The 16,736-nt window shown below is 38.5% G+C and overlaps 1 protein-coding gene across 1 annotated transcript in view; it reads right to left on the bottom strand.

The window, feature by feature from the left end:
- Window positions 1–531: 531 nt before the first annotated feature.
- The window catches only part of MCOLN3 (mucolipin TRP cation channel 3), a 35,316-nt gene continuing 19,111 nt past the window's right edge, over window positions 532–16,736 (bottom strand). Inside the window, exons 7-13 of the mRNA XM_090269679.1 lie at window positions 12,129–12,228; window positions 8,899–9,011; window positions 8,666–8,815; window positions 5,446–5,547; window positions 5,212–5,334; window positions 4,193–4,399; window positions 532–2,506 (exon numbers count right to left, since the gene is read on the bottom strand). Coding sequence (XP_090125805.1) covers window positions 2,372–2,506; window positions 4,193–4,399; window positions 5,212–5,334; window positions 5,446–5,547; window positions 8,666–8,815; window positions 8,899–9,011; window positions 12,129–12,228 — 930 coding nt within the window. The 3' untranslated portion in view covers window positions 532–2,371. The remainder of the gene's footprint in view (window positions 2,507–4,192; window positions 4,400–5,211; window positions 5,335–5,445; window positions 5,548–8,665; window positions 8,816–8,898; window positions 9,012–12,128; window positions 12,229–16,736) is intronic.

The raw sequence follows: 16,736 nt of genomic DNA on the forward strand, positions 1-16,736 counted from the left end.
AGTCTAGTCTCCATCTCCTCCTTGTTCCCCAATCTGGAAGCCTGGGAGAAGAAATGGGAGTCTTCTATTCTCCTTTCCTGTCTTTCTTGTTTTTTAATTCTCACCCTAGGATATGCTTATTGATTTGAGAGAGTAAGAGAGAGAAAGAGAAACATTGATGTGAGAGAAACATTGATCAGTTGCCTCCCATATGCACCCCAACCAGGGACTGAACTTGCAACCTAGGTAGTATGTGTCCTGACTGGGAATCAAACCCGCAACAACCTTTTGGTGCACAGGATGACGCTCCAACCAACTGAACTACCCAGCCAGGTCTCTCCATTCCTTCTTACAAAAACCTTGACATTCTCTATGGCACACATACATAAGAGAAAAAGGTCCATAATTTATCTGCCTACCAAAAAAAAAGACATTGCACAGGTTTGGGGACAGTTCTAAAAAGTTAGTACAGTTTCTTTCAGGAAATAGTAGATATTCTCTCATGGACATTGTAAGAACGGCGTTGCTCAGATAACCATGAGGAGGCAGTGAGAAGAGAAAAGAAGTTTATTTGAGGGAATTAGCAAGTGGGGAGGAAGCTGTGCTGTGAATGGCCTGACTCCGGGCTCCTAGGGAAGGACAGGGCTGTTTTATAGGGGCAAGAAAAAGAAACTATTGAATTCAGTCGTTATCTTGCAGCTGTGAGTCTAGGGCTCATCAAGGCCAAATGGAGCTCGGGTTGATGCACCCCACTATCATGGGAAACTCCCAGACAGCTGCAGGCCGGCAGGGAGAGTGGGGGGATGGCATGGGAACTAAGGCTGTCAGACATCATTACTGAAAGGTAGGCTCTGAAATTTATCAGGGACTCACTCCTGATAAAAAATGCTTAATAAGAAAGCTTGAGGATTAGGAGAGAGACATGAAGGTGCCAAGTCACCAGCTTTAATTCCACAGCAGGAACATGATTTCAGGGCAAATCAAAAGGCCAGGCCCAACACTGGGTGAGTGGTTTTATGTTTCCACTGAAGTATTTTTGCTAGTCCAAAAATCTCACAAGGAGTAAAAAAATGTATTTACCAGATAATAAATACAATTTTAAATTTCACATTGCATTTTAGTAAATTCTAAAAATGACCATGATAAAATATTAGAACTAAGGAAAAAAACTGACCCAGAGGTTTACATTTTTTCACTTCTAAAAAGCCAAAGGCACTACAAACATAGCTTATATTTGTTGTAAAGCCTCACTTTTCAACACCTGGAGTCCTCATTAAGGTCATGATTAAATAATAAGATTTTAGTGTCTCAAGCATATTTCACTTAGCCCTAAGACAAAAATAAAATTTAACAAATTGGTTTTTTAAAAAAAAGTCTGCTTTGAGAAAATCTTTATTGCACATCATTGAATTCACTTCTATTTGAACAAACAGCACACAAAACAAAGATTCATGCTATGAAAATCCCTGAAACTTGTTATGTGCATTTTGCAAGGATAGAAACTTTGTTTTTGCATCTTTTAAAGGTACATTTCCCACTCACATTTAAATTTTGAGGATAATTGTTTTATAAAGTATTCTCAATGTGAGTTATGAAACCCCTCCACACGAAACCCCAGTTCCTGACACTAAAATGCTACTCTTTTCTAGGAGACTGAATGAGCCTACGAAGGGACAGTACATCGCAGTGTTCACAAGGCCATGTGAGTATGATTCCAAACATGCATTTCATATGTGCTTTAATTTTCATATAAGATACTTGTCCAACTTTTTTACTTTAACACTGAAGGAGAAAACTTATACATGAATACTAAAAAACCTGGTCTTCTTCAGTACTAAAAGCAATATATACGAGTTGTCCTTCACAACCAAATATTGAATTGTTAGCTGGTAATGGTTGTTTCTTATTGTTGCCTGCTCTTAAAAGGCAATGATTACTGGATACACAGCTGCCATCCCATCTCTCTCGTCAAGAGTGGCCCAGTCCAGGGCTAGTGAGTTCTCTGAAGGCACTGTCAGACCGGGCATTGTTTTCCACTGACAACACAATCAGCACAGCCTGAATTGCTGTAAGAAAGGGGTTAAGAGCTAGAGGAAAGAGTGGCACAGAAAACACTTTCTAAAGCTACGGCAAATTAAAGAACAAGAAACCAATAGCTTCCCTAATCAAAGTTAGGTTTTCGAAAAAACAAAACAAAAAACTCAACATAAAGCTGAAAGACATTAAATATTGCTTTTAAAATTATTAACCTAATGAGTTAACAAATTATACCTATCAATTTGCTCAAAATAATAGTCTTCAAATATACTCCACCAGATCTTAAAATATACATATAGTCTCCCAACTCAGCTACACATCATATTCTCCTCTAGAGCACAGAGAAGTCTGAGAGCTACTTTTTACAGCAGCAGAATATAGACATCGGAGGATCGTCGTCTAATCTGTATTTTCCAGAGTTGGGTAGATCTTTGCACTCTGATATAAATGTACGAAGTTTGGTCTCTGGGAAGCCATCTCGTTGGTAATGCTGTACAGAAGAATAAAAATAGCTCTCATTAATAAACCCCTTGGAAAGAGCTTTATTCCAAATTTAAAATAGATCATTTTGCAAGGGAGGGGATCTTTCTGACCAGATCGGTTAGTCACTTCCAAGTATTTTCAGAGGGATGTAGCCTCTAGAGCCGCTCCGATTCGGCTAAGGTAAAGTGGGTCTGGATTCTGCAGCACCCTCCTGACCTCTCCTTTGTGGGTCTGGTTCAACCCCAAATAAGCATGTTGAAATCTCAGTGGGTCTGAGCACTGCTTCCAGGAAGAACCCAGCCAGTCCTGTTCCAAGGCTGATGACCTCTGTCACCACTCCACCCTGCAGCCATGACTTTCAGGCCAGTGTGTAGCAGGCACCTTAGATGGCAACCTGGCCCAGGCCATAGGAAGCCCAGCTAACGGAGATTAACAATGGTGCTGTTGGTGGCTGAGGGATGGGTGTACCTAGCCTTCCTTGTAAGACCTCAGCAGTCCTGAATGCTCCTAAGCTAGTCTAGGTGTCTGGGCCAATATCTGAATGCTGTAAGGAATCTTCCCAGTCTGCACACCCTTGTGGAGTCTCTCTTCCAGACAGACAGGCTTGTTTAAGGGCCTCATATTTATATCAGTTTGGGGTATAAGGCTTCTAGAATGTGCCCTGGCCAGAAAAGATCAGAAATAACTTAACTTTCCCATTTGGAAGTGCTTTGAGCCCATGAAAAGCAGTTAACAACTAAATTACGACTCTCAGACTTGTGTCATGGAGAGCTGTCAAGTCATATAACCCTTAGTGACACTGGATGTCACCTTTAAATAACGTATAGTTCTCTGCACACAGAGTGGAAAGTAGTAAATCTTTAGAGCATCATGGGGAAGAATCTGGACAGGTACAACTACATTCTTTCCCAGTCACGTTGGTGACTCTAAGCACAAATCTGCCAAGAAAGTACTGAGGACAGTCAGTTCCTGAAATCTGATTCAGTAAGAATGAAGTCATAGCCCAGGCTTCATGAGCAAGGTACTTCATAATCCATCAACTCCTGATGGCCTTCCCTTCACCCCTGGACCATTCATACATCATCATACCCAGAAAGAAAAGTCCCCAAGTGAAAGTGTCTATACCAATAGTGTACCTCACAGCAGAAAGTTATTAAAAATTTAAACATATATGGATATTTTCTTTGCTTTCCACATTTCAAGAGGCTTAAACTGATTTTTAAAATATCCCTTGTGAGTGATCATATAAATCATAACAGCTTTTCAAGTCAAGTTTCCAGCTGGAGAGAGGACCAGGCAGGGCCTAATGAAGAGTAACAGTTGCAACACATTCTAAAAGAAGAGGTCAATTTTTCTGTGTGAAAACTGGGTTGTAAAAGTTCCTCACCCCAAATTTTGGCTTTTTGAAATGCTATCTGCTTTACTCACCCAATACCTACTGATTCTTATAAATCTAATAAAAGGTTAGAAAGCTTGTACAAAAAAGCATAATTAACTGAACATAAAACTTTCAACATCCTAGAAATTCTATCTCCTTCTTCTCTGTTTTTCTGTATCTAAAATTGAAGTTGTTCTTCTCCGCCCTGAAGAAATTAACATTCCATCAATTCCCCTCCCCCATGGGTACTATATTTTATTGTCACTCTGCAAGGTCTAGAAAAATGCTGCCATTTATGGCTACTGATGAACATACCTTAATTGTTTCATAGGTATCAGTGATGAGTGCAATGAAAAGACTTAAAATCATATATATAAAGAGGCTGATGAACGTGTAGAGGTAAACTCTGCTAAACAGCCAGACCAAGTAACTTTTTTGCTGCATTCCTGCAAATGTGGCAAACATGTCATCTCCATTTATCAGAGAAAAAAGGCACTCGGAGACCATGTTCAGAGAACGGAACTGAAAAAAAGAAAAGAAAAGTTCACTTTATTCCCCGTTCCTTCCCATGGGAGACTATTCATGCCTTCATATTAGAAGTAATGGGACCAGATATCTCAAGTTACCCTTTCAAACCAATAGCCTGAGATAACTACACAAACTTGCTTGGTGACACACCCAACATGTCCAAGCCTACTATTTTCTTGGGACATGCAGCTGCTTCTTGATGCCCCTGTTAATACGAGCAAGTTGAACTGATGGCAGAAGGAGCTGATCTATGCCCACAGTGCTTTTGTGAGTCAGGCCTTATCCTTCCCTTTACCTTCACAGAAAAAGGCCCCCGAAAGGCCTCTTCAGAGAAACCCAGGTCCCAACCATACATGATCATACTTCTCGTTTTAAAGTTCATGCCACTTAAGATAATGGCATTATAGTCAAGATTATAATTCTGATAACAAATATTCAAATATTATACAAGTTTCTCCCTGTACTACTTTTTAAATAAAATCAGATTTCTAGACACCTTACCTAAATAGCTTACTCTAATACATATTAATGAATCAAATTGACTAAACATTACTTCTCTGGTGATAAAAAGAACTTAATTATTTGACACATTCCATAAAAGAAACTGAGGAAGTTGAGCGAATCAATTATTCTCTCAAGTTGGTCACACCCTACCAGTTTATAACCATGGCAATAGATATTACTACCGCCAACATTTTAAGTCTGAGTCACAAAATAAAAAGAGTTCTTTTGAAAGGAGAAAATAAGCTGCTGGCACTGTTCTAAGAGCTTAATGGTACCAAGAAAAAAAAATCATGTGTCAGTACCTTTTCATGGTAAGGCCCCAGCACAATCCATCCGCAGAAGCAATAGCCAAAATAAATCATAGCCGCACAGCAGCAGAACCTCATCACGTTGGGCAGCGCTGCCTGAAGGGTCAGGATAAGGAGCTGGGAAAGTAAGGAAGGTCCTTAGAATCCTTTTCTCCTTCAGCCAAAGCAGTGCAATAAGTTTGAAAGGGAGAAAGACCAAACAGCACAGAGAGCCATGAAATTCCTTACATTGTACTTTTCAAAGAAACTGAGGTATCGGATGACGCCAAGCCACACAAGCAAGGTGGAGGTCCCAAGGAATATGCTGCAGACATCATAACTTGTTAGACTCTGAAACAGAGTGGGAACAAGTGATCAGAAATTCATCTGAGCAAGAACTATTTATTGGGTAGCTACAAGCCAGGCACTGTTCTAGGGGCTGAGGACCAAAAAATGAAAAGACAACTTTCCTACCCACATGAAGCTTGCAGTTTAATGGGGGAGGAGGGGAGGTGACAGCAATAAATTAATAAGCAGTTGATACAGTGTGGTGAGTGTGGAGGAGAAAGTTCAGGAGAGGGGATAAGGAATGGGTAGGGGGTTGCATTTTAAGTAGGGTGATCAGGGAAGAGCTCACTGAAAAGGTGGCGCTTGCACAAAGACCTGAAGGGAAAAAGGGAGCAAACCCTTTCAAGGGGAAGAGTGTTCCAGGCAAAGAGCCCCAAGGCAGGAGGGCACCTGGCAAGACAGTGAGTCTGGCTGGAGTAAGCAATGAAGTCACTGAGGTAAGGGGGCATGTAGTTAGGGCCCTGTGGGTAATTTAGCAATTTTATGTTCATTCTCAACAGGGGAGGGAGATCTGAAAGCTCGGAACAGGAGTGATGTGATTGAACACTGGCAGTCCTGTTGGCGAGCAGGTTGTTAGAGGAGCAAGGAGGCCGTTGCAATAATGTAAGTGAGAGCTGATGGCGACTTGGTGGAGATGAAGTGATTTTTGAAGGTAGATCAATAGGATTTCCTTTTGGGTTGGGTGTGGGGGAGATGGGATTAATGAGAGAGGAGTCAGGGGTGACTCTATGGCTTTTTTTTTTCTTTCCTACATGTAAAGTTTTTTTGGGGGGTGGGGGAATTTGCTGGCTCATTTATTTATTTATTTTGCTTTCATTTTTTTTTTCCCCACTAAAAATTTTTGTTTGTTTTTCTATTACAGTTGTCTCACCTAATGGCTTTGGTCTTGAGCAGCTGAAGAGAATTGGTATTAACTGAAGTTAGAAATGAGAGGCAGGTTTCGACTGTGGAGGTGGGGACCTTAGGAGTTCTGTTTTAGGTGTGTTAAATTTGAGAAGCCAGAGAGATATCCAAGTGAAGATGGGAGCAGCCAACTGGAAATCTGAGACAAGTTGAGGGAAGAACTCCAAGCTGCAGACACAAATGTGGAAACCATTGGCAGATAGATACTATTTAAAAACATGGAACAGAATGGGATCACCAGGACAGAGGCAGAATATAAAAGACGACCAAGCACCTCGTCCTGAGGCACTGCCACTTTAATAGGTTGGAAAGATGAGCGGAAACAGCAAAGGAAAGTCAGAAGACCCCCCCCCCCACACACACCCCATGGCCTCATAAGGAGGAAAACCAGGTAAGTGATGATCCAGCAAAAAAGTGCATCAGCAAACAGGGAGTGTTTGAGGTGTTTAAAACTGCTAATAGGTCAAAAGGGGGATAAATAGTTGCTTATTGGGCTTAGTAACGTGGGAGTTCCTTGGAAAGAACACTTTCTGTGGAGGGACAGGGCAGCCCAATTGGAATGGACATAAGAGAGAATGGGAGAGCAGAATCAGCAAGAAAATAAACTACTCTTTTGAGGTCTTTTGCTATATAAAGGGGAGCTGAAAATGGGGAAGAAACTGAAGGGAGAAATATTGATATTTTGTCTTTTTAGAAAGGAGAAAAAACATGCCGATGGGAATGATGGGTAGAGTGGGAAATTGACAACACACAAGGAGTGGAGGAAGCATAGTGGGAACTATGCCCTCGAGTAAGCAAGCGGGGACAGCCTGTGTTAGGCATAATATATCCACAATAACAGAAGAGAAAAAGAATGTATAGGTTCTGTTGCCGGTAGGTAGATAAATGAAGTGGGAGCTTGTGGAATTTCTGTTTTTTCCTATTGTTCTTGTGAAACAGGAAATGAGGCCATCAGCTGAGAGTGGGGATGAGGCAGGGGCATTAGATATTTTAGAAGCGAAGAAAACATATGAAGTTATAAGACAAGGGTATTAAATGGTCTAGAAAAATGTGCAAAGAGCTCATTGAGGTTAATGATAGTTGAGGTTGGTAAAAATAAAGATTTGCTGCAAATCTTCCCCTATTCCTGCCTCCCTGAAATCATATGCCACAGGGGCAGCTGCTCCATGTTGACCTAAACCTATTCTCTCCTTCTGAGGCACAGGCACCCCTTGCAGTGTGATGCGACGAAATCCTCTCCAGTGGACTGTGAAAGAAATGGCTACCACACTAGAGCCAAGCTGTGTAAGACTGTGGGAGGACTACCTCCAGACCACATCAAGTTTTCCCTTCCACAGGCTTGACCTGTCTGTGAGATGACCCAGCATCAATTGTGCTGTCGGGATGAGCCCATAATGGCTGGCAGAAAAACAAGATGGGAGAAATCTGGGTCCCCGAATGACTGCCTGGAGCTGAGCGACTCATCAACCTGGAAAACCCACCCTGACTATTACATGAGGGAGAAATAAGCTCCTATCTTATCTGAGCCATTGCAGTTGAGGGTTTTTGCCCAGAAATCTGAATTCTAACAGGCTTATGCTCATTTTTAGTTGCAGCTGAGGCTAGCAAAAAAATGAATTTGAACAGAATTAGTTTGAACAATATTAGTTTTTAAATATGATTTTTGCTTTGGAGGAGATAATGGATTTCTAGTCTAGTTTGAGTCCTAACTCAAAATAGAAAACCTCTAGCTCATCAATGAGAAAAATAAGAATATGAAAACATTCTCAATTTGAATGGACAAAGGAAACAACTACAACACTCACAAAATCACAGTTTGGCCTCACTCTGCACCCCCAGACCTACTCTTTTTTGTTGAAGATTATGGCATTTCTTATAAGAACAACAAAAAACACCTCCTACCTTAGTTACCTTAATGTGTTTATGAATTTTGGTATGTGTATGAGTTCACAGGCCCCACCCAGAGTTCAGATACAGTAGGTCTAACTCGGGCATTTTAACCAGGTACCCCAATGATTCTGATGCATACTTTTGTGGATCACACTTTGAAAAACTTGGCCTAAAAAATTTTCTGACTAGATTTAAGAAAATTGCTGCTATCAGTTTCAAGTTTACTCAATACAATGTTTGAAAGAAATCATTTCCTCACATTATGGAAAAATAAAATACAATTAATGCAATCTGATACTAACAATGCTATAAATAGGAAAAAAATTACCTTGGCTTGGATTTCCATTTTCAGAATTGATCCAATGATTGTCAGTAAGTCACTAATAATAATCATAATGTACCATCCATTGACAAATTCCATTCGATCAGAAACAGAAACCTCCTTCTTATAATGGAGGAGGAAAAAATTGACAAATTCCTTTAGGGAAAAGAGAGGGAGCACAGTGAATTTCTTTGTCAATCAAAATGTCTATAACATTCCTAGAAAGCAACAACCCCTACCTGTTGAAGCTGAATTCCTTTCATCACAGATCGAAAGCACAGGATTAACGAAGCCAAGCATATCAGAATAACAAAAGCATCATAGATCATCATGTAATGAGTGTTCCTCTGAACTGGAAGGAAAAGGATTACCTATTTATGAAATGGGACATTCATATGGTAACAGCTACTTCTTTCTTTTCATTTTTAGCCTCACTTATTTTAACTGTTGCATTGCATACCACAGTATAGATGTACAATATGTTAAAGGACGCTCCAATTGTAATCTGTTTTTTCATACTAGAAACAATTCTCCGAGTCCTCTGTGCACAGGTGCCAAGTGGTTCTTTAGGTGAATGAGTAGCTAAAGGTGGAACTGTTGGGTTAACGCATATGTATATTTCTAAAACAAGATCCTAAGAAATTGTTCTCCAAAAGGATCATGCTTCTCAGCATACTTACACATATCTCCACATCTTCTCCACCACTGGATATTAGTAATCTTTAATTTTTGCCAATCCAAAGAGCAAATCTATTATTCCCAGTGACATCTTTATCATGTATCTTACCCTTTTGAAGTTTTTTAGTATTTTAATGTCTACGACAAACATCTCTTATTACTCTTTTCTAGAATTTTTGCTGGCTATTCTTGCTTGTTTATTTTTCCACATATTATTTAGAACGAGATTGTCAAATTTCAATAAAAATCGTACTGGTAATTTTTGGGAGGGGACCATGTCAAATTTATAGGTTACTTAAGGAAGAACTGACATACTCATGATGTTGACTCTTATTGTCCAAAAACATGGTGTGCCTTCCCATTGATTCACCTCTACTTTTAGTACACTTTCAAAGAATTTTCAAATTTTATATGGATCCTTCACACTCCTTTTTAGGGTAATTTAAATACTTCAAGTATTCTTTCCACAAAGATAGCAAAGAGAAAAAGCCCTGGTAAATCTTCTTCCTATAAGCATTTAGAAGGTTCAAAGTCCTTTTAAAAATCATCACAACCATCAATCAATGATCTTTAATTAACAGCTTGTGGCCTCTTGTTCTTAAAACAGTTAGCCACCCTGCATATCCTATTAAAATATGCATAGCTAGGTATAAAATGTTTATTAATAACCCACCATGTCCCAGGTCGGTTATTAATAAGATACAATGATGAACAAGATAGACAGCATCCTTATTTTTACAGATGAAGAAACTAAGGCTCAGAAGAGAACTCACACATTATAGTCATTCTCTATCCAAGTCAATAGGCAGACTGAATGCCATTGAGAATTTTGGAGCTGAACTGGAGAAAACTGTCTGGAAAGACTTAATCTCATCTAACTCTGTAAGTAACTTAATGGTATGTTGTGCTGGACTTAATGAGTAGGTCAGGAACTCTTGGGTTCTAGTGAGCAAAAGAATCACTCCAGATACCTAAGATGCTGTTTCCCCGCTCCATGTAACACAGCCAGTGCATCTGGGGAGGGGCCTAGGAATACGCAGGTAGTCATTGCTCATATCATGCCTGGGTAATAATTGCTTTAAGGTTTCCTACAGATCTGCACAAAGTTCAGAAGTAGTAAAATGAGACAGTAAGAGTAAATAAAATTTATTCATTCTAATATTCTTTTTCACTAATAATAGGTAACTTCAAATATATGAGCTCTTGAATCACAACTTTTATTTCAATTACAAATTCTTTTTTTTAATAATTTATTTGTTTATTTATTTATACTTATTTACTTTTAGAGAGAAGGGAAAGGAGAAAGAGAAGGAGAGAAACATAACTTTGTGGTTGCCTCTCACTCGTGCCCCCAACTGGGGACCTGACGTGCAACCTAGTCATGTGCCCTGAGTGGGAATTGAACCAGTGACACTTGGCTCGCTGGCTGATGCTCAATCCACTGAGCCACAGCAGCCAGGGCTTTACAAATTCTTTATTTGAAACACAAGCCTGTTTTGTCATTGGTAAACCTCTAATACTAGTCCACAAACTTTAGGGAAAATGAAAGCATATGAAAGTGCCTGATAGGCTTTCTCGCAAATGATTGTTTCTTGGTTTTCAAGTTTTTCTAAAGTAGATTTAGATATCTGTATAACAATTAGATACCACTTGGCCAATATAAAGTGATGCTTCATTACAGAACTAGTCTTCAGTGTTTTATCAGTAAAGAGCAGTCTAACTTGTTAAACAAAGCACATGAGGACTGAGAGCTCTGCCCACCTCTCTTTACCCGGTTCCACTCATGCTGGCCAGGACTTTGTACTTGAGAGTCTCCAGCATCCCTGCATGAGTGGGTCTGTCTCATCAGTCAGGTCTCACCTAAAATCTACTGCCCTTCTTCACTATGCAATATAAAGGACCTCTCTTCTTGCCATTGCCCCACACCAACCTCGTGCATGTAGAGCCATGGTTCTCAGATGTTAGTGTCACCTGGAGAGCTCATAAAAACAGTTTCTGAATCCGTGTGGAGGGCTAGAGAATGTGGATTTCTAACCAGTTCCCAAGGGAGGCCAAGAAACACTAATGTAGAGTGACAGACGCTGGAGACAGACTGCCTAGGTTTGAAACCTTACTCGGTGTCACCCTGGACAAGTCTGTAACTTCTCTGTGCTTCTGTTTTCTTACCTGAGAAGTGGGGATAATCATGCCTATTTCATTGGGGTTGCTATGAGGATAAAATGAGTTAATGCATACAGAGTGCTTAGAACTCTGTGTAGCATATCAATACATTAGCTATTATGCTTCAATTTTCTTCATATTCTCCTATCTGAAAGTCTTTTCTTCATTCACTTGTTTACTTCCTTGCTTGTCTCACTGCAGTAAAACAGAGTTCCACAAAGTCAGGGGTCTTGTCTATCTGCAAAAATAGGAATACTGCCTGTCTCAAGGATATTTTAAAATATTAAAATGTGAAAAGATACAGGTAGAAGTACTTAGGCATTAAGCATTTAAAAATATTGGTTTGAGTGTAAGTGATTTTTTTTTTTTTTTTTTTGCAGGGGGCAGTGGTGTATTTTTTTTAGTAAGGAGTGAGCCAATGAGGGCATATGGAGAAGGCAGGAAAAGTCATTTTAATTACTTTTATAATAACTTATAGGTTGCCTGAAACATCATATATCTACAACAAATTGATCTACTGGCAGAGAGTTAGGGACTTGGAAATGATACAGCCTTTCACGTGATGCTACACATATCCCTGAGAATCGTAATTTAATGACCATTTTGAAAACTAGTAAAATGTATCATTTACCTGATCCAGATACATGCCAGTCTTTACATTCTCTGATGGAAATGTCGTTATCTAAACTTATTTTAATCCTTCCACTATGGGCTTTGTTGTCAAATATTATCTGCAAAGTAAAGGAAAAGGGTCAAAAACAAACCTACAGTTTCTGAGGCCAAGATACCTCCGTGCATTAATTAGAAAGCAATTCTTTCAATGTAAGAAGAGACTCAAGAGTCCCATCCCTGACCTATTGCTAACTCTGTTCAACCTTGGGAAGTTCACTCTATTTCTCTGTGAAACGAGAAGTTTGAACTGTATTATCTACAGAGACCTTCCAGTCATAAAATTTTATGTTTCTAGGACAATATTCCAGCCCTAGACAATTTCTAAAACAAGAGAACTTCCCCCTCATTCCCATCATTCTACGTACCTCTAGATGTCCTCTTGATATGAGCAAGAGCTGGTACAAAGCTTCCAGTTATAAAATAAATAATCCACAGAGATGTAGTGTACAGCACAGGGAATATACTTAATATTATAACAACTTTACATGGTGACAAATGGTTACTAGACTTCATGTGGTGATCCCATCATAGGGTATGTAAATGTTGAATCACTATATTGTTCACCTGAAACTAATATAATATTGTATGCCAACTATATTTTAATAAAAAAAAAGTTTTTTTAAAGAGCTTGTACAACTGTCCTTTCCTCTACCTCAGCTAGGGGTATGTTTTTAGTGCTGCTGAAATTCTTACTAACACAGAGGTTCATTATTTCTCTTGAAACATTTTAGGTGAAACTTTTTTGTTTTCCTTCTGGACCTAGATTTCCTAGTTACTCTAGAACCATATGTATTACGACGGATGTGGTCCCAGAAAACCAACAGCCATGTGTTGCTTCAAGGACAACTAGTCAGGACCCCAGGCACAGAGCAGGACAGAACCAAACACCTCCCATAGCCCTTCCACTGTTTCCCCTTACAGCTCCCTCCACTTCCCCCATGCAGGGAAAAGAAAGGCAAGACAAGAAAATCAGTCTTTTAAGTACCTTCTCTCTCCAGTCCTTTAAAAAGTCTGTCATTTAAATGAGTTTTATTGCAGCTTTTACATGTGGGGTAATCAGATATCACTTCAGAAATAAGATAGCAAATAACTTAAATGAGTCTGGTCACTTTGTCTCAGCATATTGGATTGTAAGCTTGTTTCCTTGTCAAGCAACCAAGGCCATTGTCAGTATCTGTCCACTTCCATAGCTGCTGGAGGATCCAGCCTCTGATCTCACACAAGGAAGATGCTCAGTATTGTTTGAATGAGTTAGAAATCATTGCCAAGGGGAAACCATGTTTTCTGAAGAGCCTTGGGGTCTTAGAAATAATAGGTACTTACTAAATACCTGTTGAGTGAATACACTTTAAACAAAGAAGAAAAATATAGGATGGCATTGACAACAGATTAAATAGTACAGGGGAAAAGATCAGTGAATTTGAAGGCATAGCAGTAGAAACTATCTAAATGAAATAGAAAAAAAGGAATGAAAAATGAAACAGAAAAGAGAGCATCAGTGAGCTGTGGGACAACTTCAAGTGCCCAGATACACATGTATATCTGAAGAAATTATACTGAGTAAATGTCAACTATAATGAAAACTATAAATTCACAGAACCAAGATGTTCAAACAACTCCAAACACAAGAAACATGAGGAAAACTACACCAATGATCAAATTGTAAAATGAAAGACAAAGATAAAATTTTAAAAGCATCCAGAGTGGGTGAAACACATCCCATACAGAAGAACAAAGATGAAGATGATGGCAAATTTCTCATAGAAAACAACTGAGAGCTAGAAAAGCAACATCTTTAGAGGATGAAAAAACCAACAACCTAGAATTCTATGTCCACTGAAACTACCTTTAAAAAATGAAGGTGAAATACTTTCTTCAGACATATAAAAGCTGAGAGAATTCATCACCAGCAGACCTGAACTATAAGAAATGTTAAAGGAGGTCCTTCAGGCAGAAGAAAAATGATGCCAGTTGAAAACAGAGCTACACAAAAGAATGAAACAAACTGGAAGTCATGACTATATGGGCAAATATAAACACTTTTTTCTTATTATATAAATTGCTTTAAAAGATAATTGACTTTTTAAAGCAAAACTAATAGTTTTTATAACAAATCAGAACAGTAAATTATATAACAATAACAAAAACGTCAAGATTGAAGAAATGGAAATGTATTTTTGTTAAGTTTTTATATTAGTAATATAGTGGTATATCATCTGAATGTAGACTGTAAGAAGTTAAAGATGTGTACTATACACCCTAAAATAATACAACAAAGAGTTATAGCTAATAAGCTAAAAAATGAGATAAAATGAAATCATAAAAATAATTAACCCAAAAGGAGGCAGAGAAAGAGAGAAACCATGTCAAAAACCACATGCAATTTAATTGGTCTAAGCACCATAATTAAGAGAGATTGTAAGGTTGGATTAAAAAACCAAGACTCAACTACATGCTGTCAAATAAGAAACCCACTTTAAATATAAGCCATAAATAGGTTTAAAAGGATGAAGAAAAAAGATATACCATGCTAACATTAATCAAAAGAAAGCTGGAGTGGCTATATTAACATCAGACAAAATAAATTTTAGAACAATGAATATTACCAGGGTTAAAGATGCTATTGCATAATGATAAAAGAGTTCAGTTGAACACAAGAACCCTAGATATTTATACACCTAATAAAGAGCTTCAAAATACATGATGGAAGAATTTATCAAACTACTTTGAATGAATGCTAATGTACTACTTTTACATTATAAATCCAACTGGGCACACCCAGGAAAGGTTTAATAAATAGCTGTTGAATAAACTGAATATAAACTATATACCAGATACTTTGGTAGGTTCTTTGTATATGTTATTCTCAGCCTTGAGAGTAACTTTGTCCAGTTAGTGAGCATTAATTTTGTTTAACAGATGAGAAAACTGAAGTTCAAACCAATCAAGTAATTTGCCTAAAGTTACATAGCTACTAACTGGTGAGCTGGAATTAAAATCTAGGCTTGTCTGACTGCAAAGCCCCTGCATTTTGCCTCAGGTGCATGCTGCCCCAGTTTATGTTTACCTATGACAATGAGGTTGCCCTAATGGCTTTTATTACTAAACTGCCCTAAAGTCTAACACAGTCCTATGAGATGCTTTGTTAAATGCATAATGCACAGGCATAGCCTGGAATGATTCTACAAAAACGGTGAAAATATAGCATCTGCATGTAGCTAATACGTCAGGTTGCTTTCACCACCATTTTGAGTCATTTAAAAGTGGGAACTTGAGTTGAAAAACTTTAGTTTTAGGTAAGAGTTAATAAAGTTTAGTAGTTAATGCATGTAAAAAGCTATTGTTTCAGGAACTGAAGGTACAGCCCATCCTGACTCCAGGAGCCCACAGCAATTCAAACTTTGTGCTCCAGAAGAGACTATAAGCAATCAAGACGGTATCTGAGCCCTTGTGTTCCAGGGAGAGACATCCCACCATCCAAGACACAAAGAAAGAAAATCACCCAGGACACAGGACACAGGATCCAGATAGAAAATTACCACCAGTCAGTGGATGAAAGGATGTTCGGGAAATTGTTGGACAGCAGCTTTTTACCTGATGAACCTCTTTCCTGAATTTCAAATCCCTTACCTACACTTTTTTTCCCTTGAATTCCAAATCCCTTACCTACACTTTCTCCTCCCTATGAAAAGGATGGCTTGAAAGGAAATGTAAGATGGTCTGTTAGGATACATAATCTGCCACCTTCTCAGATCACCAGCCATCTGAATAAAGCACCCATAAAGATTCAATCCTTGTCTCTGCTTATTGGGTCTGGTAGTGACAGGCAGCATGAATGCTGGCTTTTTTGGTTTCAAAAGGCTCTCCAAAGTCAATATTCAGAAATCAATGGCATTTTTATACACCAATAATGAACTATCAGAAAGAAAAACTAAGAAAACAATACCATTTACTATAGCAAAAAAAAAAAAAAAGTATTTAGAAATAAATTTAACCAAGGAAGTAAAAGACCCCTGTACTCAAAAAACTAGGACACTGAAGAGAGAAACCGAGAAAGATACAAATAAGTGAAAGCCTTTACTGTGTTTATGGACTGGAAGAATTAACATCATTAAAATGTCCATGATACCCAAAGCAATCTATAGATTCAATGCAATCACTATAAAAATACCAATGGTATATTTCACAGATCTAGAACAAATATTTCAAAAATTTATATGGAACCAAAGACCCAGAGTAGCCTCAGCAATCCTGAGAAAGAAGAACAAAGTTGGAGGAATCACAGTACCTGATATCAAACTGTACTACAAATCCACTGTAATCAAGATAATTTGGCACTGGCATAAGAACAGACACATAGATCAACAGAACAGAATAGAGACCCCAGAAATAAACCCACATCTCTATAGTCAATTACTATCTGACAAAGGGGGCAGGAGCATACAATGGAGTAAAAACATTCTCTTCAATAAATGGTATTGGGAGAACTGGACGGTACATGCAAAAAATTAAACTAGACTACCAACTTACACCATATTCCAGAATAAACTCAAAATGGATAAAGGAC

The sequence above is a fragment of the Furipterus horrens genome, unplaced genomic scaffold (genome assembly GCF_987537825.1).
Source record: "Furipterus horrens unplaced genomic scaffold, mFurHor1.1.pri manual_scaffold_3, whole genome shotgun sequence".
NCBI classification, from domain to species: Eukaryota; Metazoa; Chordata; class Mammalia; order Chiroptera; family Furipteridae; genus Furipterus; species Furipterus horrens.